At 50.4% G+C, this 24,211-nt stretch overlaps 2 protein-coding genes across 5 annotated transcripts in view; both read left to right on the top strand.

Moving 5' to 3' along the window:
• HOXA3 (homeobox A3) overlaps positions 1-24,211 on the top strand; it is a 45,314-nt gene that overhangs the window by 16,747 nt on the left and 4,356 nt on the right. The window contains exons 1-2 of one of the 4 annotated variants that reach the window (XM_069772694.1): positions 9,730-9,853; positions 13,482-13,560. The exons of 1 other annotated variant lie outside the window; for it this stretch is intronic. The gene's annotated coding sequence lies outside the window, so the exon portion shown is untranslated. Of the gene's footprint in view, positions 1-9,729; positions 9,854-13,481; positions 13,561-15,596; positions 16,744-17,210; positions 17,514-24,211 lie in introns of those variants that run through there. 2 more of the 4 variants (XM_069772719.1, XM_069772710.1) reach the window with 2 other exon arrangements.
• HOXA4 (homeobox A4) lies at positions 5,836-8,192 on the top strand. The gene is made up of 2 exons (XM_069772767.1): positions 5,836-6,522; positions 7,011-8,192. The coding sequence occupies exons 1-2, from the start codon at positions 5,901-5,903 to the stop codon at positions 7,337-7,339; spliced, it is 951 nt and encodes a 316-aa protein (XP_069628868.1). The 5' UTR covers positions 5,836-5,900; the 3' UTR covers positions 7,340-8,192.

Raw genomic sequence — 24,211 nt, forward strand, 5'->3', positions numbered from 1 at the left:
TAAGGGCGTTACAACTGCAGGTCAAAAAGTTGAGGGTCAAAAGTTTACGTTTTGCACCACTCTTAGTCATTCGCCCAGACGGAGTTTGATGTCAATGTTATAGCCGAGATCTTGACTATCAGCACAAAAGATAAAATAGCTTTGAGTTACGTGTGTATCACAGTATGGACTCCAGGTGAACCCTACTGGCTGAATGACCTCAATTACCGAGGAAAGGATAGAAAATTCCTCTTTTCAAGAGTAATACACGTTGTATTTCATCTTGAATTATCGGCCACATTTGTGTCTGAATATCTCGGGTTCAGCCGCGGCAGGTAAACACGCGTGTTACCCCCACAGCAGCCGCCGATGCTGCGTCCTCCGAGAGCCAGGTAGCAAAATGTTTCACCCTTGTTTATTATATAATAACCTGCTTTAAGAGCTTTAACGTTAAGCCTTCTCACTTTGCAAAATGGCAGGGAGATAAGATAGGGGCGAAGCTATTAACGCGTGTATCGATCCTAGCCGCGTCTTTGTTTTTGCTCTCATTTCTGTAGCGACCGCTAAACTGTGCTTAAACAGGACATGCTGGAGATAATACGGGCTATACGTTTGGTCCGAAGGAGCTCCTTTAAAATGCGGAGCGGCGGGGCTGTGTTGTGCTACCGATGTGTTGTGCGCCCCGCGCCGCTCCGTGATTTGGAGGGTCCTCACAGCCTTCTGGAATTACTCGAGGCAGCAGATCCCAGCGAAGTGGGGAGCAGGGAGGCTTGTTTTCCCTCCCTCCAGCCACCCGCCTCCCCCTCCCCCCAAGGAAAAGTTTAGTGGAATTTCTTTGCGCAGAGAGTTATTCCCACAACGCTGGGATTTTTTTTTTTTTTTTTTTTGTTCCCAGTGCCGCCTCGGTGTTGAAGCTTTAGCTCCTCGGTTAGGCGTGTCTGTAGGGACAACTGGCCACTATTGCACAGGGAATTTCATTCTGGGGGAGATCACTGCAAAGCGGATTCACCCTGGAATAATGAGAATGAGCGGTGGATGGAAGAAGGAAAGGATATTCCCAAATATTCATAAGCAGATATGAAAGGTGTGGAGGAGGGGACAGGGCGACGAGGCAGTCCGAGAAAGAGCGCACCTCCACCCATCCATGCGTTGCTGCCTTTCCACCCCCAAGGCAGGAGCCTACACCGGCCTCTGTGTAGCTGGTACGCGTGAATTATTTGCCAGAGACACAGCTGGATCGTGGCAGGCGAGCGCTATTCCTTGGGAACAAATATGCGAGAGGTTACATTTCAGATTAGCCAAAGTGATTATTGGAGATTTTGCCTAAAGTTCCTGCTGAAGCCTGGAAAGTGTATAATGCAAGTGTTTGCTCGGCGTGTGGACGTAGTTCCCAAGTTGCTGCTGCTGCTCGCTTGTAGCGAGCCCTGGCATTGCACGTTTGGGGAGCCTGCCCTCGCTGGAGATAGTCTACAACCTTTCACATCCAGAGTATTTATTTGGTGTAAGAGCGAAGCCTGATAACAAGCTAAAAACCGTAGCCAAATATCTATTTTGTTAGAGAATAGCAGGCGGATTGTTTCCAAGAATAACAATGCGTCTTTGATATACCCAGAACGAAAGCTGTTACTATAACTGGCTTACTCAAGAGTAGGTGACTGAAATCCATTTGCTTCCTCAACAAAACAATTAGTGGCTCAAATTCCATATTTTCAATCTGGCTTAGACTAAAAATATCAATAAGAATGTCTTCAAAGAAGTTGAAAGTGCGACTTCAATAAATATTGACTCTTCTGAATTCTTGTTGAAGTTATTCCTTAAGAAAAAAAAAAAAAAAAAAAAAAAAGCAACAACCTGGAGCGGAACAGTTAAGAATCTGAGACGAACTCTTTCTGTCCCCTCACTCTCTGCATTCAGCACACCGCGCTCTGGCGTGGAAGGTCTGCTGAAAAGACCATTCATTTAAAATCCGGGCACAAATCACATTTTACGTGTGTTTATTTAACTGCGCCAGGACAGAGCGAGCAAATCCCGCCAACCATCCCGTTGTTACGAAGGGCCCCGGTGCCCGAGGAGTCACCGCTTTTACCAAATGCTGAACTTGGGGCAAAACTGCGAGCATTGCCCCGGCAGCGAGCGTAGGAAAGGAGCGCTCCCGCCCGCGGAGGCAGGAGCAGCCTCGGGGGCTGTATCATTCCCAGGAACAAAGGAGCGAATACAGTCGATACATTCCATAACGTTTACATTTTCCCGCGATTTTTTCTTAATTTCCCCTTAGAAGTAGTGACCTGGGCAAAGCACCCCGCTATCTAAAAGACACTGTTATAGACCTTTTAGAAAAACTAAGTCCAAGGCCGAGGTGAACTTCAGGTCACTGCGTCTAACAAATATGAAAATGTCGCCTGGTGAAGGGCACGCCTTGTTATTTAACAAAGACTGTCAATGTGTAAGATTAATAAGAAACAAAATGCACACGGTGTCACTTTTCGGTCACTTTGAAACTTGGGACAGCCTCGCATTCAAGAGGGGAAAGCTGGGGCTAAATATATTCAAAATGGTTCAAATCAAATTCAAACCAGGCTGCTAGTGCGATTCTTCCTCCTCCTACCGCTCGAGGTGGAGGATGCCCGGGCACGGCGAAAGGTTGACTTGAATTATTATTATTGCTATTACTATTCTTGCTGTTATGATGATTTTTCTCTTTCGGGGTAATTACGTTTTAGCCGCGCGTGTGGAGGGTGGCAGGAGTGCTTGCCTGTTTCACAAGAAAAAGGGGGATCCCCCTTTCCGCCCTCTTTGGGTATGTATGAGGTTGCCTCGTCTTGGTGCGTGAAAATTGACTCTCTCCCTCTCAGCTTAATTCCGGTGGGGTCCCCATCTCCTCCTCGGCCAGCCTTGGCCAGGAAACTCTCGCTCCTTTATTAACTGATTGAAGTCTCCTTCGCCAGTGAAAGCGAGCCTTTAGTCCTTTTGGAAAAAATAAGGGAGCTGGCCTATTTTTTTCCTCTCCTCTCCTTTCTTTGAGAAGCTTAGGGTGATGCTACAAGTTTGTTAAAGGGAAGTACCGGGGAAAAAAAGGGTTTCTGAGATTGTTTATTACAGCCATAAATCTTGCAGTAAAATGTCGAAATGGCCGTGTGCAAGATAACACTTGGTGGTCTTGGCTGGGTTCTTGTTTATGATAACAAAACCACAAAGACATGGAACAGGCCTTTTGGAGGTCCTGCCTCAGCACATCTTCGCAGACTAATAGAACCACACGAAAAAAACAGACTTCAGCTGAGCAGCTCAGGTCACCTTGCAGATTTACAGTCGTACACAAAATTGCATCCTTCTCTCTGTAACCGAGCGCCAGAGCCCCACGGTAGAACGAGGCGCAGTGAAACAAGTATACTTTGAGATCTAATCACAGTAAATAATACGAAACAGAGCCCAGTCAGCTCGCCCAATGTAGCGCTGAGCTTACAAACCGAGACACCACTTTTCGTTGTGTTTCGCCGTGGCTCGGGAGCACGGCAGCCTGCTGTACTGCCCTGGCCGTAGTGTCTCAGGACTTATGCCGAGGATAATATTTACCATAAGCCAGTGTAATTCATCTGGTGCTGTCCGGCAGGTATTTGTACGTATGTGTCTGTATGTGTGCGCGTACCTCTTTACACCGGGAAAACACTCTCTGCTCGTGGTGGACTTTGGCAATCTTTTATTTTTTACAGTCGTGTAGGTGGGAGCTTTATTCTTTTACAACACGGGTTGCTGGTGTTTTCTGGTTGTTTTTTTTTTTGTTGTGTTTTTTTTTTTTTTAAGATAAATAAAACAGTCTCCTCTTTCCTGTCAAATGTGTGTTGTTGAACAGTTGCGGCTGTCTCTGTGTGCGTGTGTGTAACCGCATTTCCTCTTCACGCAGAGTAAATAGAGAAACTTATCTATTACCCCAGTTAAAGAGTTCCATAGATGTGCTGTTGGAAATGAGTAAGTAAATGTGTTTTAACTCTCTTTACAAATTAGACATTCGCTAGGAGGAGGAAATGAGTGATTGTTTAGATAAGTACCCCAGTATACCCAAGTGCTGGAAATGTTCTAACATATTACAAGCCGTCTGCAATGTGCGTGCGTGCGTGTGTGTGTATAAAATATAAATCGATACGATGTGTGTCTCGTTAGATAGAATATATATTCAAATAGAATTTTATTGCATGTATCCATTACCTATAAAACTGCGAAAGACAATAATCTGAATTTAAACCAGGGTAACTGTTAATGTCATATCTTTAGGGGGGCAAGATCTAAACCGTATCGTATTTACGCTTGATATATTAGCTGTATTTTCCCACACCAGCAGATGAGATTACCCACTCAGCAATTATATTCTCGAAGGGTGCGGTAAACATTTCTACGTGTTTATATGCTTTCCTAAAAAGGAGGGGAAAAAAATCCGAAAAGTTCGCTTCGGAGTCCGAATGTACCAGACTTGCTGACGTTCAATAAGCTTCCCCCCCCCCGCCCCTTAGAATAAGAGCGTAATTAGTTAAACCATCAAATTTCAATTACCTAAGGTCAGGGCGGTTGCCTCTTTTCCCTCTGAGCTGCAAATATCGTTAACAGTCTCAGTTTTAGCAATGCAGAAGTGCCCGAGTGCCCTCTCCCTCCTACGCCAGGGTTTGCGAGTTACTTCTGCGAAGGCGCTAGCGATTTCCCGTGGAACAGAAAATCAAGAAATAAACCCCAGACGAGGCATACCAAACCGACGGACTTAAATTCGTAGTTTGGAAACCGCTCCTCCGCGGGGAGGGATGCTCGCAGTGAGCCCTGCGGTCGCCGGTAGGAAGTATTCGATACCGTCGTGTCCGCCTTCCCCTCGCTCCCTTCCCCCTCTCCTCCCCGTTATTTTCAGGCTCGCCGGATCCCTCGCACCCCGCAAGCCGCTCGAGGACTCCCCTCGGCCTCCCCGCCACCTTCCTGCTAACTTTTGCCTCTATTCCTCCCGTTAGCAACGGCTTCAAAGGCGCAAAGGGCTAGCCCCGGAGCTCCCGGCCGCCCGCGGTCCGCGGCGGCGGGGCGCGGGGGGCAGAGCCCGGAGGGCTGCCGGCGGCCCGTGCCCGGCAGCCGCTGCCGCCCTCTGCCTGCGCGCAGCCCCCACTCCAGGCGTGTGGAGATGGGCTCGTTTGAGAGGATTGTGCAACGCCTTGTGCAATGCCTGCCTCCCTCCGGATCGCGCAGCTGGGCTGCGCTCCGCTTCCTCGCCCCGCTTCCTCCGCGCTCCCGCGGGGGAACGTAGGAACAAAAAGTGCTGGGGCGGGGGGTGGGGGCGAGGGGCCGGGGAAGACCGTCAGAGCCGGATTAGTTGCATCTCGCTTGGCACCGCGAGTGCCGGACGCGGCCCCGGTCGGCGGGCGGGAGGAGCCGGGGGTGCCGGTGAGGAGCGGACGCGGGGGTCCGGCGGCAGCCCCCGGCGGGCCGCTCCCTCGGCGGGCCGCTCCCTCGGCGGGCGGCCGCCGCCCGGGGAGGGGGCGCGGCGGCAGCGGCCCCCGCCAGCGGCCCCCGCGGTAGGTCCGCGGGCGCGGAGCTGCCCCGCGGCCGCTCGCCCTCCTTCCATTTCCTGATCCGGGGTCCGCGGCCCCGCGCGGTAATTGGCGCTGGCGGTCAGGTGGTGACGGGGTGGCGGGGGGCGCGGGGGGGGGTGTGCGCGCGGGTGTGTGTTGTGTGTGTTGTAGGCGCTCCAGGGGTGGGAAGAGAGGAAGGGAGGGGAGTGCGGCGGGGAAGGCGGGGGGGAGCCGGAGGCCCAAACTTTGGCAGCGGCGAGCACTTGACAGCAGCGGGAGGGGGAGAGGGAGGGAGGGGAGGGAGGGGGGGAAGGGGAGGGGCCTCGCCGAGCCCAGAAAAACGACAACGCGAGAAAAATTAGTATTTTTGCACTTCACAAATTAATGACCATGAGTTCGTTTTTGATAAACTCCAACTACATCGAGCCCAAATTCCCTCCCTGCGAGGAGTACACGCAGCACGGCGGCAGCGCCGGCAGCTCCGCCGGCTACCACCCGCACCACCCGCACCCGCACGCCCCGCCGCCGCCGCCGCCGCCGCCGCCGCCGCCGCCGCCGCCGCACCTGCACGCCGCGCACCCGGGCCCGGCGCTGCCCGAGTACTTCCCGCGGCCGCGCCGGGAACCGGGCTACCAGGCTCCTGCGGCGCCGCCGGGGCCGCCGCCGGGGCCGCCTCCCGAGGCGCTCTACCCCGCGCAGGCACCCTCCTACCCCCAGGCGCCCTACAGCTACAGCAGCGCCGGCAGCGCCGCCCCGGGCCCCGAGCAGCCACCCCCGGGCGCCTCGCCGCCGCCGCCGCCGCCGCCGCCGCCCGCCAAGGGCCACCCCGGCCCGCCCCAGCCCCTGCTCCCAGGCCATGCCCTGCAGCGCCGCTGCGAAGCGGCCCCCGCCGCCGGGGCCGGCACCGGGCCTGGCTGCCCGCTGCTGCCCGACAAGAGCCTGCCCGGGCTGAAGGGGAAGGAGCCGGTGGTCTACCCCTGGATGAAGAAGATCCATGTGAGCACGGGTGAGTTGCCCTTGCCAGGGGGAGGTGGGGATGCGCCTGCAGAGGAGGGAAGGGGGGAGGGTGCTCCCGGGGCCGGGATGGGTGGTTGCGTGTGTGGCGCTTTCCCCCCCCCGCCCCGCTCCCTCCGCGTTTCCTAATAAAAAAAAAAAAGTGAGAAACCTTTTGTATCCGGGGTCCTTTATCAAAAGATTTACGAGACGCCAAACTGTTAGGGCAGTAATTATAGCCCCCATAAATTTAATTGCCCTGCAGTGGCTCTGGGCCATGTGTCTTTGAAGCTTTTCTTCTAACCCAAATGCCCATCACCATTTTTTATTGCTCCTCGATTGTCCCCACTGTCGATAGGCTGTGAAACAATTTTTCTTGCCGTTTATGTATCTTATGTGAACCTGGTGTCAAGTTATTATATAATGATTATGTCCCATGGCTTCCCCCCCCCTTTCTTTCCCCTCCGCGTGTGTGTGTGTGCCCGTGTGTGCACGTTTCAGTCAATCCCAATTACAACGGAGGGGAGCCCAAGAGGTCTCGCACTGCCTACACCAGACAGCAGGTCCTGGAGCTGGAGAAGGAGTTCCACTTCAACCGCTACCTGACCAGGAGGCGACGCATCGAGATCGCGCACACCCTCTGCCTCTCCGAGCGCCAGGTCAAGATCTGGTTCCAGAACAGGCGCATGAAGTGGAAGAAAGACCATAAACTGCCTAACACAAAGATGCGCTCCTCAAACCAGTCCACACTGAGCCAGCAGTCCAAAGCACAGACACAGGGCCACCCCCATCCTCTCGATGGGGCTACACCCAACGCAGCCGCGCTATAAATACGTTTTTGTTTGTTTGTTTTTGTTTTTTTTTTTAAATATATATATATATATATTTACCTATCTATTGGGGTTTTCCAGCTGCCCCGTGGTGGAGGCTGGCCGTTTGGACCAAACAACTGTGTAAAACAAAACAGGAGCAGGAAAGGAAGACGAGACGTGCCCAAGAACGGGCACATGTTTAAACCAAAACCCGGACGATTGTCTACATTGTATATAGATAATGGTTCCATGCCCATCATTTTTTTTCTATTTATGGAAACGCTTTCTTGCCCTCGGTGTAAAGAGAGGGCTGGATGCTGTCACGGACGAATTCGCTGTACCTAAGACGGACTCTTTTTTCTCTTTTTTTTTTTTGAGAACACTTTAAAAATGAAAGACGGTTAAAACAAAGCAAAGACCTCGTGAGACACTTGTATAAGGCATTGACTTGAATAGCGCTGTTTTGTGGCGTGTTCATGGATTCCCGTGTGCGTGTGTGAGAGTGCACACGCACGTGTGCACATACACCAACACGGGAGAGAGAACGAACACGTCCACGGGAGGTCAAAGACTTACGAAAAATGTCTCCTCACGCTGTCTAAAGGAAAATGTTTTATGTATCAAAGGTAACTTAACTGGTTTTAAGTGTAGCCCCCACAGTAGCTGTGATCTATTAGTTTTTCTCCACATTCCCTATTGCATTTATTTAAAGAAATATTGCTATAAAGGCTGTTGCTGTCTTCATATTTGGCACCGTCTAAATCGTTTGGGTCCATGTACAATTTGTGGATTTTTGGTGTAATGTATAACAGTGCCAAATGCTGGTAATAAAGATTATTCTGTACAAAAGAATTAAACGCTTGAAACACAAGTCCACTCAGTGCTGTTTCATCCACCTTGTGCTTGGCTGGTGCTGGCACCAGAAACGGAAAACAGTTTAATGTCTCTTTTTAACTTGGATTCATCTTGTCAATAAGGTAATGGTTGCTTTAAATTTAGTGAAAAAAGTCCTGACTCCTAATTGCCTGGCTGGTAAAAAGAGCCCTGTAGGAAGAGGAAAGGTCTTGCTTCATTGTATAGGTGAGTGGTATTCTCTTCAGCGGACTTACGGCAGAATTAGCCCGGCTCTCCATCGCTGTCTGTACGACTATTTTCAGCTGCGTTACAGAGAAATTCTGCTTCTGCTGGGAGCCAATAAGCTCCCATGACAGGTTTTGCTGGAGGAGAAGTCACACATGCTCCCCATGATAACGCTTTAAATCTTTAGCCAGTCGTGATTTATTCGTTCATTTTCGCCCTATTATAATTTCTCAATTGGCTAGCACTTTTGAAGGGGAATACATGGGCGGTAACCTAAAGTTACTCTAAGCTGCCTTTTCTGTTTCTGTTTCCTTTTATTTTCTTTTTAAGACTATTTCGAAATGTGTTGAGAAAGCCTCGGCAGAAACATGAATTTGGGTACAATTCAAGAGGATTATTTGATCGAGATTGTAGAAACGACTGTGGCAAAATGGGGTTCAAGTGGTTCCAGCTCAGGCTGCACATCTTGCTGCTTCCAGGCAGCTAAGGAGGGCAGGCAAAGCGGAGCTGCTAACGGGGAGCCTTGCTCAGGGCTTCCACAACAGAGAGTAGCACTGAGCCGGGTAGCAAAAGGCTTGGAAAGGAGCTCAAGTGCTAGTAAAGCTTCCAGGGAAGGCCTGGAGGCCAAGACTTACCTACTTACCCAAATACATCCGAGAGGGATTTTTGGAATCAGTGCTTCTCTTCGCACGAGTGAGGCTGCCAGGACCGGGTGCATCATCACCCCCTGGGTGAGGTAGCACCAGGCCCCAACAATATTGCCAGCATCCCTGCCTGGCCATGGAACACGGATCATCCCGGAGAAAAAAGTTAATGTGCCACTGGCAAAGCACGTTCAGCATCAGAGAAGTGGCAGCTGTAAATACCCTCAGCAAACACTGCTGTCTCCAACCCCGACCAAGGAGCAGGCCTGAAAAGTGCACTTCCACTGACATATTGCCGTTTACTAAATCCTGAATTGCCAGCTGCCTCCTTATAAAGGGAGAAAAATATAGCTGTAAGTGAGGTAGCTACTACCCGCAAGCACGTAAGCTTGAGAATCCCTCAATATATTTAGAGGCAAAATTATCACAACCGCGCAAAATTCCGGCTGAAACGTATTAACTGGCGATGCAGGACTTCTTTAGTGTGTAGCCTATGTCTATAAACCTGGTTTGCTCCCATTGTAAAGAGAAATGAAATCACGCTGCAAATAGCAATTTTAGCGAGAATCATTAATCACCTCCTACAATAAATACTTCTTTGTAATTCAACAGCGGTTCTGAAAGGCATTCTCTTGGAAAAGTCTGTGAAGACGCAAAGGATTTTCCCGGAAAAAAAAAAAAAAAAAAAAAAGTGGTCATGTGTAAAGACACAGCATCTTGGCTGTCTGCTAAAAAAATGTACACTCTCTTGCTGGAGATTGAACCGCGGACTGCAAAATACCCCCATGGCAGATTATCGTCGTTTAAGGTAAATTTTCCTTTTTCCCCCCCTTCCCCCTGTGCTGGGAGCGGGACGCTGCTCCCGGGCTGGGAGCCCTCTGCTCCCCGTCCCATACTGCCCATCTTTACAATAACTGCGAAAATTACATCGTCCAGTTTAAATTCTCGCATTGTGCTCCCTTTGCTAAGGCAACCGGGAGTTCACCGAGAGGACAAATTTTCTATCCCATTAATTGTTTTTTTTAGAGGAGCAGACTGACCCTTCAAACCCTTGACCTTTAAAGACAGTATTCTTTTTAATCCGGCACTTGGACCTAAATGTCTCTTTCCCCTCTCCCGCTCTCCCGGTGTCTCTCACACGCGGATTTATCTGCTCTGGCCACAAAGGCGAGCGCGGCCCAAAACGCTGGAAGTGGAAGTTTGTCAATATTTCAAAGAAAGACCAAATCACCTCGGAGTCAATTTGCTGGCCGCAGGGAACGCCACGCCGTTAACCTCGGTACCCACCTCCCCTCCACCCACCAAGAAAAATGCTCCTTTTCCAAGATCCCCCTCCTCGTTTCTCCTGCAAGCTCTTGCTATACCTGGTGTTTTATTACACAGGGAACTCAGCTGTGACAAGCGCCTTGTGGTATTTAATAACTAGAGCCATCCTGCATTGGAGGCTTACCCAATGCTGGGACTTCTTTCTTTTTTTTTCTTTCTTTTTTTTTTTTTTTAATTTTTTTTTCCTTCAGGGTGCTTGCCGTCCCGTGGCCTTCTTGCCCAGTGTTTGTAAACGAGGAAGGGGTGGGGGGAGCCCTCACACAGGCAGAGATCCCGACAGGCTTGCCGTGAAACTCCAGCCGCCCCCGGTCCCCCCCTTTTCCCCCGAGCTGGGGCCCGATCCGGGCAGCCCCGGGCCCGCCCGCCGTTCCCACACCTCCGCCGGAGCCGGCCGGGCGGCGGGGCCTTGGGGGCCCCCGCACGTCGCTGCCCCGGGGAGGCGGAGGCTTTTGCCGGGTCCGGAGCCTCACGGCCTGGCCGGGCCGCGACGTGCGGGGGGGGGTCGCCCCGGGGCCGTCCCCTCGGGCGCGGCCCTGCGTGGGCGCCCAAGCCCGGCCCACGCAGGGTGCCGGTGGGGTCGGGGCTGCCGGCGTGGGCCGGGGAAGCTCCGCGGCCGCCTCCCCCCGGCCCCGGGCAGCCCCCCTGGCTCCGCCCGGGCCGGCGGACAGGCAGCACTGACCGGCGGAGGGCAGCCCGGGGCATGCCGCCCCTGATGCTCTCCTGTCCCCCTGCCAGCAGAGCTCAGACCCCCCCCCGCTGCAGGCAATGAGGAAGGGGGTTCAACTGGCTAATTTGGGGTGGGGGGGTGTAAAGCTGCCCCATCTCGCTGTACGGAGCGGGACAAACCCATGTCATTAATGCCCAAGCGCGCTCCCTAGAAACTGAGGAGCTGTCAAAGCCAGCAGAGATTAGGGGACCCAAGTACGAGGATCCCTGCGCTCGCAGATAAAGGTGTTGCGTCTGTTCTGGGGGAGATATTGAAATTTTAATCTTTAGGGTCACGTGACTCATTAAATAATTAATGCAGATAGTCAGGAATGGATCTGTGGCCGTCAGTCCTCACTAGGAGTGATTCTCTCAGAAGTGAAACTCAACTCCTTATTACTGGAGTTTGTTTTTCTTTCTTTTCTTTTTTTTTTTTTCCCTTTAAAAAAAAACCCACCTGATTTATCTTGAAAGATTCTAAACTTCTTAAGCAAGCAGTAGGGTCTGTGTTGGTAAGTAGGTAGTGTGTATTTCTAGCTTGATGACTTTAATTGTTTGTGCTTGCTTTGTCTGCTGAGCATTTGCTTAACAAGTTTAATATTTAGAAATGTTAAATCTTTGTTTTAGCTGCCTTGTGGTCACATTACGGCTTTTGGTGATTAAGTGTTACCGAGGCAAACACATTTGATAATGTTCTAATTCACACTGTGGAAGGCTGGGTGCCACAGTGCAGGAGGACCTGCTTTGTTCAATTTTCCTGGCGTTAATAAATCACCGGCTCCTAATGCAGGGCCAAAAAAGCAATGGAAAGGCAGTGAGCATTGCAAAGAAAAAGTCATGGGCGAATTTCTCTATGACTCATTAGTCTGAACGATTTATGTACGAACTTAAAGTGCCGCAATGAATATTAGAGTTTGAGATAACAACAAATTAAAAAAAAAAAACTCATAGCGTTTGTAAAGTGCTTTATTGCTACTTAGCAACTCTTTCAAGAAGCAGCATAGCTTAAAGGACTGTGGCAGTGTAAAATATGGTGGCGTGACTTAATAGCTCCAAAATAAATAACAGAAAGTCGCTGGCACCATTTTCAGATACACGCTCCATATTTAACGCGAGTGGGGCAACCCAGTCACGACACGCTTGATCGATGGTTATTGCCGTTTGTAACATGACTATTGATTAGGGATCAAAACCGCTAAGGTATGAGTTTGAGCCTAAAATGCCAGGGGGTTCCCCCGGCGCTGGAGCCGAGTGGAGGGAAAGGTAGAGCTAAGAATAACCCCAGGCAACAGCGCCCGGGCTCTGCGATTGCAGATTGAACTTTCTATTTTCTTTTGTGTTTGCCAGTAGATTTTAACAGTCAGCGCTCTCAAATTTATGAGACGGCAATAAACAGCTTAGTAGGCTATTATTGCATGATTTTATGTAGGCTGGAGTTCAACACCAAATTTAAAATTATTAGCGTAATTATGGAACTACTAAATTACCAAAGCAAAGTCTCTGGTCGAAAAGTTCTCCCAAGACAGACTTAATATTTCCAAGGTTCAGATGACACCCTTCCGCAAGAACTGTGTTATTTAATCATTAACATTTACATTTACTGACAATTTTAAGATGCGTTAGATGGCTTTTATTAGCGAGAATGAATACGGGGGGTACATTATTATATCTGACAAATTCATATGTAAACGTGATTCAGTAAGTGGCATGCGAATAATCTGACTATTGTCTTTTTGGATTGTGCAATAGTGTTTATTTTAGGGGAAGAGAAGCTGTCCAGTTTGGGTTTTTTTTTTCTCCTTTCCCTGCTTCAATGGCTTTCAGTGTGTCTAAAAAAAAATGTTTTGGGCCCGATCCCGCTTCAGTGAGGTCAATTGTTAGTCTCTTATTGCACTAGTGGTGGCAGGATCGGGCCCCGGCTAACCGTTTGAATAAAAGCCCAACCACAATACGCCCCGCATTTAAACTGGAACCCTTTCCGCGTTTTATTCAGCAGAGATGAACACCACGACTTGTGTTTAATGTCTGTTCTTGATTAAATGATCCTAAACAAAGGTTTCCCAGAGGAAAATAAAGCAGACATTCATGTAACAAGAGTTTGGAATGACAATATTTCCAAACACTTGGAGACAGAAGGCATAGCTGTCTACGGGAAAAAAAAAAAAAAAAAAAAAAAGAAAGGGGGAAAAAAAAACCAAACCGCACGCTTTTATTTCTCAGCTCCCCGTGCTCTTCACCCGGGTGGGAACCCACGCTCCACGCCGGGAGCCCGCGCCCTCTCCATCCCTGCCCGCCCCACTCCGGGGCTCTCCCAGCGCACCCGGCAACCCGTGTATTGCCTCTGAAGGAGCAAAATACCTCCCCCCGCACTCCCCGGTAAGGCACTGTTTGTCGCTTGTTTACAGGGAGCCCCGAAAAGAAGCCGCTCGGCTGGGGCGGTGGAAGCTGGGAGCGCTCCAGCCCAACTCCGCGCAGCTGGAGGAGGTAAGAGCCGGGGAGCGGCCGGGCTGCCGGCCGCTGCTTTTGCGCCGGTGGCAGCTGTAAGAAAGCCATTTGCCTAGTACCTGCATGCAGAACGAGCCTGCTGGAACGAGATTTTGTTGTTGTTGTTGTGATAAATATTTAACCTAGCTGGAATTTTTTTTCTGGAGTGGCTCTATTCATCTTCCGTGGGTAGTGAATGCGCGTGTCTGGGCAGACAAAGAAGTGTACAGGACCTGAGTGATCGCCATCCTTATAAAGGCATTGGGGACAGGAAGGATGCAAAGTCATTTGAAGAGCGAAAGAGGCTGAGAATTTCTTTGTCCATTCTTAGCTCCTTCCCAAATCAAAGGCGTGAGGCGAGGGAGAGCGGGTTGGAGCCGTTTCGGTGTTGAATGGCTTATCGCGGCTTGTCTGTTTGCCTCCTCCTCGAGGAGTTCCCCAGCCAGTCCTGCAAACGTGGAGTGAGTGTGGGGATGGTAGAAAACCTGATTTCTCTCAGAGTGCATGCACCAGAATGGATAGTGGATAAGTTTGGGGTGTTTGTCTGTCCTGGCCTGCTTTGCAGCGGGCGGAGGTCGGTGTTTGTTGGTTCAGAGTTGCGAGAGTCCTTGATGCGCTTGGTCCTTTGGCAGGAGAAACGTAATGCTTTTCGTAGTGACCATTTTCTTATGCCGGCCGCCGAGAGGGGAGGATTACATAGAATTAGCTCAAATTCCTGCCAGATTTACCTGCTTATTTTTGGACGCTGATGTACAATTAGTATATTTTACTACCTTTTAAAAGCGGCCATAAATTACATGACTACAAGGGCTCTTTGTGTTGGCTTAATGGGCTGCTTAAATCTTAACTACAAAAAGGCGCTGCAAATGTCTGTTCACGCTTGTGTTAGGAAATTAAAAGCGAAAATACGGTACGAAGGAACCTTCCTCCGGTGGCATGTACCCACAGCATTGCGTGCAGAGATACTTGGGATTCCTTAACGGACCTAACACTCGCAGACCCAGCTGACTCTGAGCAGAACTTCTCCCGCAAGGGCACAGCCGATAGCTCTGTTCTTTTTATCTGCTTGGAAATTATCAAAGGCCAACTTTATCAGACGCACAGATGTAGGTAAACAGCTCTGCGTCCCAGCAGATTTCAAATCTTGCGAGGAAGCGAGGAAATAAATACTTATATCGTACGGTGATTCCCATTTCGTCTCCACATGGGAGTGATAAGCTTACCTCTTAACAACTGACGTAAAAGTAAACTTGAAAGACAGTAAAAATTCTAAATCTAATTATATTGAAGGTAACTTTAAATAGCACTAATGCTAAGAGGGGCTATTAATGCCAGAGCTGGCACAAAGGGTCTCTCTTAATGAAGGCACGTTATGAACTCAGATCTGTTTGTTGTTACTGAGCCTGGAATTTCAGCTCAGCTCGAAGCCATGTGTATAAAGCACAGAAAAATCAGTAGCAGACGCACTGATAAATTCCACGTTTTTCTGCTAGAAACCGTGTTTCAGGTCTCCAAATCACCGAGGTAATAAAACACAATGTTGAATGTCCAGGAACAGGAACAAAGCAATATATGGGGTGGCGGGGGAAATCTAGCGTCTGCGACTCGCAAGATCATTTGAATTTGTATTTGAAAACTCGTAATCACGATACTAGAGCAAAGAAAGCTTTCTCCAAAATCGGCAGAAGGGAATAATTTTCAGCTGCGATCCAGGACAGCATAAAGTTAGGCAGACTCCCCCTTCTGCCCTCCCAAAGCACACCCTGTGGAAGGTATTCACACGTCAAGGAGTTACTTTTCTTAAGAATTAATTAGTTTCCCCACTACATACACGGAGTTAATTGTTAAACAGTAGTTTTAGGATTAACTTGACCATTAATACTAATAAAGATGTTCATAGAAACAGGGTTTTGAAGCCAATAGCCATAGCTAGCGTTAAGGCATTTAAGCTGACTTATGATTGTGATTTATTGCTTTTGTAGTTTCTATTTGCTCAGGACTGTAACTTCTAAAGCCATCTTTCTGCTTTTGACGCAAAGCAGTCGATAACTTTTTACAACAGCCCCAAGAAAGACTTGCTCTGCTTTTTTCAACATCTGCTCCATTCCCCATTAATTCCAGTTTCATTGTTGCAGAAGAACTTCTCTTGTCTGTTTCTTTTATGGGATCTAAACGCACCACATTTAAAAGAGCCGTGAATCCATCTCGAGTAAATATCAGCCTCGGTTTACGTTGGGTACGAGGGCTGTGGAATTACCAGTCGTGCTGATAGTTACAGACTTGGGCATGTCGTGTGTGCCTAAGGCTCCCTCGTTTTCAAACGTATAGAGTTTTTATTCCAGTTCTTAGTGAGGGATAATATATGTATACCCTGCTACTAGCTTAGTCACTTCCATATGAAAAATTGCAAATTCTTTCTCTGTTGTAAGGTCACGCCGACTTTGCTGCAAAGTCCACTACTGGACACTGTTACTGATGGGTTTAAATTCCAGTGGCCCACTTTTACAATCCAAGTGAGAGTATGTAAGGCTTGCCCATAACACTAAACATCACCTTTCAAAAGAAAACTCCTTCCATTCTGTTCTGTGAAGTGCAGGTGAAACAGCAAGAGGGGATACATAGCTAGCTGAAAGTTTTCTTCGAGCTCATGGGAGATGGTGGAAAGATTTAGGCAAGGGTATATACAGCGTGATGCGAAATGCTGGAGTCGCAGAATTGGACCAGGAACACGTTAAAAGCGTGAATTATCTGATTTTCTTTCACTCCTTCCAGAAAAGTTATGCGAGTTGAGGGTTTCTTTTGTTTGTTTAGCTTATTGTGTCAATAGCACAAGTCAAACAATCTTACAGGGAAGATGTGGTGTGTTCAAACACAGGCGAAGCTGCCTGGCTCGGGGGCCGCATACAACTTTGCTTCTTTTTTTTTGGTCCTAATTGTTTTTTCCCCTTTAGGCAGAGAGCTCCCCCTCCCCATTTTTTTTTTCCATCGTTAGAAACCTATAATTTTGTGCATCACTCAAACTAGCTGTATAGGAAATGCGTAAGCACAGGTTTAACAGCAAGGTCCCAAAAGGTTTTGCAAAATTCTGAGCCACGCCAGTGAAGGAAGGTGTATTCTTCATAGTGTGTTACAAGGACAAAAATCAACTAGCCTCTTAGAAGGACTCTTTTTTGCCTTTGTCAGGTAATTATAGGTCTTTTTAGTTTCTACAGGAGCCCTGATGTAGCGTGTGGGAGTTGAGCAAGCCGTGTACAATGGTAGGGTAGAGGGGGCTGGGGGTGGGGGGAAGGCTGGTAATCGTCCCATTTAGAAGGGGGCTGGAAATAATAGTATTAAGATTTGGGCTTTCTTCGGGGGTTGCAGAAGACATGCGACGTGGAGCAGGGTGGCGGGCCTGGGGAGCAAATGCCGCTTAATTAGGCTAAGTATCAAAGTGCAGCGTAATCCCATATTATAAGAATTCCTCTTACCTTCCAATGGGCTTTGTGTAAAGAAATATTGGTGTGGGAGGAAAAAGAATCAAACCAACCCCCCCCTCCCCGCCGCCAGTCATCTGCATCTCTTGGATTCCCCCCCCCCCTTAAAACTCTTCTTTAACATATTGGGTTAAGGCTTTGAAAGCAAAGGCTCGCGCTAAGAAACCCTGTTCCTTCAATGATTCCCTATTTCAAATAAAAGGATTTAAGTTGACGTATGACCACGTGAGCACATAATACAGCGCATTATTGTGGCATTTGGAGTGGAGACCCGGTCTGGCTCCGTCTGCGATTACGCTTTTCCAGTTTCTGTTCAGAGCAAGCACTGCTTTCTATTATTTTTTTTTTCCTCCTGCCCCCATCACCGTCCCCGCAAGAGCTGGCCATTTCGCTGACAGCTTTCGTTCCTTATGGAAAGGTTATTGTCGAGCCGAGAGGACGAAATGCTTCGTTAGAAAGGATGGATTTTATTTTAAGGTATTTCCGTTGATTGTTCATTTATGTGGTGAGTTATTGCTGTTCGAGGCAAAGGTCAGTAGCAGAGGCTGGAGTGAGTGCGTGTGTGTGCGTGCGGGTGTGTGTGCACCCGGAGCCAGGCTGCTTCCCCCTTTGTTTCAATTTGCTGCGGTAAATATTCAACTCTCCCCTCGCAGCGAGCAGAGCAGGGAGAGTTTGCTGCTTTATTTATTTTTCTCCATAGAGATCCCACACTGCTGTTGATGGCCAGCTGCCTCAGCTCCAGCCCCTCGATTGCCATCTTATCATTATTTATGATCGGCTAGAGATGGGAAGCCTCTTTTATTGCCGCGTTTGGATTTCCCCCCCTTAATTTTATTTTATTATTTTATTTTATTTGTGTGTTTGTGTGTTTATTTATTTACGTATTTGGGGAAGTCGGAGAAAAAGGTGCGGGGGCGGGGGCGGGGGGGGGTGCTCCTCGGTCGGGGTCGTGCTCGAGTGTGCGGCGGCGGCGGCGGTTGTTGTTTTATGGGTGTTTGTTCGGCCGCTGCCGCTCCGCAAATCGATGACTATGCGATCGTGCTGCCATTTTATTTATGATGCTTTAGTGGTACTTTGTTTACCGCGCGCGGAGGGCTGCATGGGCGCTCAGCTCTGTGGCAAAGCTTCCCCTTCCCGAATGAGCCAAGGGGCTCTTCTTTATTTCTCCGCCGTGAGAAGGAGCTGAACCAAGAGCCAGCCATGGCTTCTAACAATAAATCAGCCTTGGAAATGTGGTGGGTTTTTTTCTCTCTCTCTCTCTCTCTGAATGGGGATCTGGAAAGCGAGAATAAAAAGGGGAGGAGTGGAAATTATCTTCCAGGAGAACATATACTATTCCTAAATTCATATCCATACCGTCTTTTACATAAATATAGATACGTACGTACGTATAAATATGTAAGCCTTTGCGTATACTTATAAATATGTGTGAATAGCTATATAGAAAGAACGCAGTTTAAATGACGAACGTGAAAGATGACTTGGCTACCCAAGGAGGGCAAAATGCGATATAAAACGACATTTCCCCGGTATGTCCCGGCTTTGGGAAAGGTCGGAGCGCTGGGGCTCGCTTTCCTCCAGTTCGCTCCGCGCCTCTTGCCTATTCCTGCTGCACCATTTTGTGCCCAGTTACCGGGTGCTTGTAATTACTCATCTTCCAAGAGGTCAGAAAGAGAGGGAGAGGGGAAGAAAAAGGAACGCTGATAAAAACTCCGCTGAAAACAAAACAAAACAAAACAAAACAAAGGTTATTTCCACTCGGAGCTATTCGCGGCCGTTCTGCAGAGACCTGCGGGGCAAAGGTGCTGGGGCTGGTTTCTTGCTTTCCTGCTCTTTAAGCCGCTCTCAGAGCAGAACTGACCCAAAGAAATGCTATTTCCCCTTCTCGCCGTACTGAAGCACGTTGGTCCTTTCTTAGACCGGGCGTCTCTCTCTCTTCGGCGAGGGGAGGAGAGCCGTTTCGCTCCCAGCTGGGTGTCTAAAAGCCAAGGTTGGCTTTGCCGTATTTTGAAACGGGCCAAAACGCGCCTCAAAAAAATAAAGTGCAAGCTTTAATTGCAGCTCCATTACTTGGCAGCGTTTCCTCTGATTTATGACCCAGTTCGGATGCATATTGACCCAGTTAAAACACTCATAAATAATACATTCCTGCTCTAGAGCAAAAGACAGCAAGAAGAGTTTGGGAGGAGAGGGGCATTTCGGCGAGTTGTGTAAATAACCTCAGTCTGCTCAGCAAATAGCAAGCAAAGAGTCCGTTGCCTTTCTTTAGTGTTAAGAGAATATAAACAGTAATTCAGATTAACCACGGCTTGCTCCGATAGTCCAGTCCTTCCCTAAGGCAGCTAATGTCCCCCCCTAACTCTCTACCGACTTGGACAGGCACCACTTCCAGAACTGGTCTCCTTCTCCAGCAACTCCCCGCCTTGCTATTTCATGCCTATGAGATCTCCCCAAATCAGCGTTGAATTATGGTGCTGCCTCCTTCCATTTCAGAGCATCCGAGGACAAAGTACTTTACAGGCATTCTTTTATTCGGGAACTAAGAGTAATTCCATGAAAGAGGGGGGGAGTCCCGCAGAGTGGGACCCTTCGGGAAGAAAAGGCAGCTCATTTCTGACCCGGGAATGAGCCCCAAACGCTGCCGGTCCCTCCCCGAGCTGAGCCCTATCGCTCTCCGCGGAATGGAGCAGAAAGAAAATATTCGGCCTCTGGGAGGGAAAGACAGATAAAAACAGCGGGGATCTGTGCGTTGAGACACTTATCCCGACACCATAAGAGACATTAAAAAAAAATAATCATCTTCTCATGTTTAAAATGACCTCTTTAGGGAGAGAGGGGGCGTGGGGAAACGGCACTAATAGGCGAAATCTCGCAAAATACTCTTTGCAGGCAGTAAGACGAATGGAGGAAACACTTCAGTATTCCTACGACCCACTTCGGTTCTCACGCTTAAAGTCCCTTGCAAATCCCGTCAGTTTTAAAAAGACCCCCTCCCCCCTCCCCGTCCCCGCTCTTAAATACAGACATGTAGTCAGAATATCCCGCTGGAGATCGCTCCAAAGTTTAAACGCGCTCCTAGGAAAAGATCGCCCAGGCTTTCGGCAGGGCTCCCCAAACCGGCAGGCTCCCCGGCGTCCGCAGGTTTCTGCAGTCCCCAGTTCTCTCTCCCTTGCCAAATCCTCCTCTCCAGTCCGGGGGGCTCCGTCGGGGCGCAGCGCTGCCTCTCGCTATTTGGTCGGGCAAGAGGGCGAATGGCAGATCAGCAGTTTCAGAAGAAAGTGTGGGGTTGATTATTGACTAAAAAGACTTTTTTCTTCCGATGCAACATTCAAGGGATTGTTTGAAGCAAAACGCATACGCGGGATTTTTGCTTCTCCTCTCCTCCTACGCTGCCCGCTTCCCCTTTCATGTGGTGCCTTCTCACTTATGCCATAAGGAGCAAGTGTTTTCTGTTTTAGTGCTCTGTTTACAGCTTTGGTGCATGAAGTCATAAATCTTGCATAGCCATAAATGACAAAAACCATTGGTATGCGTAAGAGGCCACCCCAGCCTTATAGTGCTTTTTATTTCTCGCTTCCCCCTCGCTTTGTTTGTGCTTTAAGATGACGCCGGGCTCCCTCGTGCTTTAAACGGACTAGTTATATTTTTAATGCCTTAATTAATGAAGTAAAGTCAGATTTACACCTAGGCATTATTCGGAGCCTCCGCTTAATGCACGGAGCCCATAGTCCAGCTACCGTCTGCCAGAGGGGCAGGGGCTGCAACTTTAAGTTCTCGTTTGCACGGTCGCTGCCGTGTTTCTGTTGCAGGGAAAGGGGGGGACGGGACACCCCCACCCCAAAACCCGGGGCGCTGGAGAAAAAAGCGAGCGCCTTCCCCAGCGCTGCCGAAGAGCGGCAGGCGAAAGCGGGCTGTGCGGGCCCCCGTCCACGCGGGACTGCCGCCCACCCGTCCCCACGGGGGGCGGCGGGCACCCCGACCCGCCTGTGTAGCACATGTGTGTGTGTGTGGAGTGAGAGCCTCTGTGCCCGTCCCGGGCGCTGGGGATATTTGGGGGCCGGCGGGGGTGTCTGTGTGTACATCTGTGTGTGTGTGTGCGCTCACGCATGCATGAGTTAATAATTAGTAACTCTAATGATTTCCAGCGTGGCTCTGAAAGCATTGCCCAGAGCGGGGATCCTGGTGGGCTTCGCCTGGCTCTCCGGACCCAGCCCCGGCTCTCCGGGCTTTGCTCCCCTCGCCGGGACTCAGCCGGGGCTTTGCGGGGCTCCCGGCGGCGGGGAGCGGCAGAGGGGCTATTCCGCAGCCGCCCCCCAAGCCCACCGGTAAGAGGGACAAACACAAGCCCCCCCAGCAGCACCCCCGGAGGCTGGTGAGAGCGACCCTTTGTGAGCGCCGTTTGTCTTCATTAGCATAATTTTCCTGGACTTTGGTGACGCCCGGGTGCGGGGGGGGGGGGGCCGCACTCCTTCACTGCCGCGCTCCTCCGCTCCCTCCCCAGCCCCCACCCTGCCCCAGGCTTCCCCAGGCGGCCGCCTTTCTTTCTTCCTTCCTTTTTTTTTTCGTTTTTCCTTCTCCCCCCCCCCCCTCCCCCCAACCCCCTTTCTCTTCTCCTCTCTCTCCTTCCCTTCCCTTCCCTTCCCAGAGCAGCCCTGGGAAACATCCCCGTCCTCCGTGCCCCGCGCAGGGGGAGCCTGGCACGCCGGGGACCGTCTCGGGACAGGGTGGGCAGCCTGAAGCGGGAGGGGACCGGGGGAGGCGGGTGTCCGGAGCTACCGTCCCCATCCCGTGCGGGGCAGGGCTCGCCCCTCCCGGCCGGGGGGTGCCGGGTGCGGAGGAGCTGAGCCGGTGCCCACCCCGCGGCCGCAGGGACCGGGCTGGGGCAGAGAGCCCCTGCTCCCTGGGTTGTGTCGCCTCCAAAAAAAAAAAAAAAAAAAAAGAGAGAGAGAGAGCGAGCATGCTGGCTTCCGCCTCAGTCGTCAGAAGTTAAGGTAAGCAGGCCACAAATACGCTGCTATCAGTCGTGAATGGCGGAGTTTATGTCCCAGTGATTTATGACCGTAGACTTAAATGTCGGTTCAAGAAGAGTTCACAAGCTGGGGCTTCCTTCCAGGCAGTGACTGATACCCTTACACTTCGTGTTCAGGCAGCTCTCTCTCCTCTCTTCCCCCCCCCCCCCCCCCACCTTCTCTCAACTTTGTCTTTATCTTTCAGGAAATCTTTCAGGGGGGCTGCCTGGTTTTTCGTCCTAGAGTCAGAGTTTGGGGCTCGGCGGGGCAAAGATCTGGTGTGCTTGGGAAGGGGGGAGGCGGAGGGAAGGAGAGGGTAGGGGGGAGCTGAAGTGGGGAGTGGGGGAAACGGGGGGGACTAGCCTCCCCCAAGCAGCTTTCATTTGCTGTCTCCGGGCTGTCTGGGTGGGGGGCGAGAAGTTGGTAAAGGACAGAGGGGTGTATTGCGCAAATGGAGATGGAGCCGATGAAATGGGCGCTGGAAAAATGGGGGGCCCATCTGTGTTTGTGAGACCTGGCCTTTTGTCTCCGAGGGGGAGAGGAGAGCTCTTCCCATCCCAGGCACCGGCTGGGGTCGCAAACTTTCTCCCCCCCTCTCTGGTTAGGGAGCTGTTATTATCGTGATCGTTGTCGCTCTTAATCCCGCTATTCCCTCTTTCGCCAGGAATGGCCCGGCGCTCCTCAGGTTACCCCCGCGCCTCTATAACTTTGTAGGAAGTGATTAACTTGGCGAAGCCAAAGGCGGGAGCTGATTTTTTTTTTTTTTTCCTTCCCTTGCTGGCAGGCGGCCGAAGCTTAAATAATATTTTGCCTTCCGACTAAAGTTGCCTATTGTCTGCGGGCAGGCGGCTGCGGGAGCAGCGCCCTCCGCATCCCCGCTCGGCGCTGCCCGCCCTGCCTGCGCCAGCAAACTTCCCAGCGGCCAGGGGAAGGCGAAATATTTGATGTCGCGATCATGAAAGGCGGGTGCCTTTGTAAAATTACCGCTGGCTCATTATTTCCCTTTTCTCCTCTGGTAGTGGTGTCTATATTCTCTCTTTCAAAGGAATTGAGAAAAATCACACCAGGCCTCGATAGCATCAGGAAGGAGAGGCGAGGAGCTGGAAACTGTGTGCGCGCCTCAGATCTCCATCGGCTTATTAGCTTAATAACATCCAAAAGAGCTTGATTAGTGCAATAACAGGGTAGCCGCCCTGCTGTAGGTGTGTTACCTTCATTTTGTTAGGATCTAACAAAGGGAATACTGTTTTCTAAGAACTTGTATAACTTGAAAGGCGTAGAATGAGCTCGTTTGGTGCATGTGTTGTGTAAGGCTTTTCGCCCCTAAGCATTTGTCCTCGTTAGATGTTTGGGGGGAAAATAGCCAGCTGCTTAAGTACAGGGAAAGTGGCAAAAGAAACGAGAGCTCTTCTGATCCGAAAAGACGTGGTTGTTTGTCAGCAAGGGGGTAGGGGGACGGTGAGGAACACGCTTTAATTTCTGAGAACAATGTGAATGCGTGTGGAAAGAGCTCCCAGATCAGAGATCACGCACAGGTCTCCTCTCGTTAATGCGGGCAATTCCTTAACTGGTTATTTTCGGGCAGGTGACCAGTAGACTTTAATCTGGGGCGGAGGGGGGAGAATCCCAGAAAGAAAGAAGGACGGGGGACAAAAAGGCGGAGGGGAGAAAGGGATTCGCCCAGGCAGGAGAAACATTCTCTGGGTTTGTGTCCACCCTCTCCCCAGCCAAGTGACCCTCATACATCAAATTACATAGCAGTTTCCAAGACAGAACCTATTATCGCTAAGTTGGAAGGAAAGTTCAAGCCGTGGTCATGGAGATGAACGCTGGTTTTTCAGGTTGCTGGTGTGTTTTTTTCCCCCAATCCATCATGTTTTAACAGGTAGGATCTGGCTGATTCCACGAAAAGTTAGTGTCTTGAAAATAACTGCTGGAAAAACCAAACCAACAACGGCCAGGGCGCCCAGCTTGCCCCTCCTGGCCTCGCTGACGGGGCTTCACGCGGCGCCGGGGGCAGCTGAGGCTCCAGACCCACTCGCGGGTGGGAGGCGGGTGTGGGGGCTGCGTGGGGCGGCCCCAGCCCCGCTCCGGGGGCCGAGCGGGAGCCGCGGCGGGCGGCGGCCGGGGCTCGCCCGGGCAGAAACGGCTGCTGCCGGGGTGGGT

Source organism: Haliaeetus albicilla, chromosome 2, assembly GCF_947461875.1.
Source record: "Haliaeetus albicilla chromosome 2, bHalAlb1.1, whole genome shotgun sequence".
NCBI classification, from domain to species: Eukaryota; Metazoa; Chordata; class Aves; order Accipitriformes; family Accipitridae; genus Haliaeetus; species Haliaeetus albicilla.

Excerpts from the sequence above, each read along its gene's own strand:
- HOXA4 (XM_069772767.1), top strand. The coding sequence starts at position 5,901 with ATGACCATGAGTTCGTTTTTGATAAACTCCAACTACATCGAGCCCAAA. Across the intron at positions 6,523-7,010 it reads GAAGATCCATGTGAGCACGG|TCAATCCCAATTACAACGGA; the intron begins GTGAGTTGCCCT and ends TGCACGTTTCAG.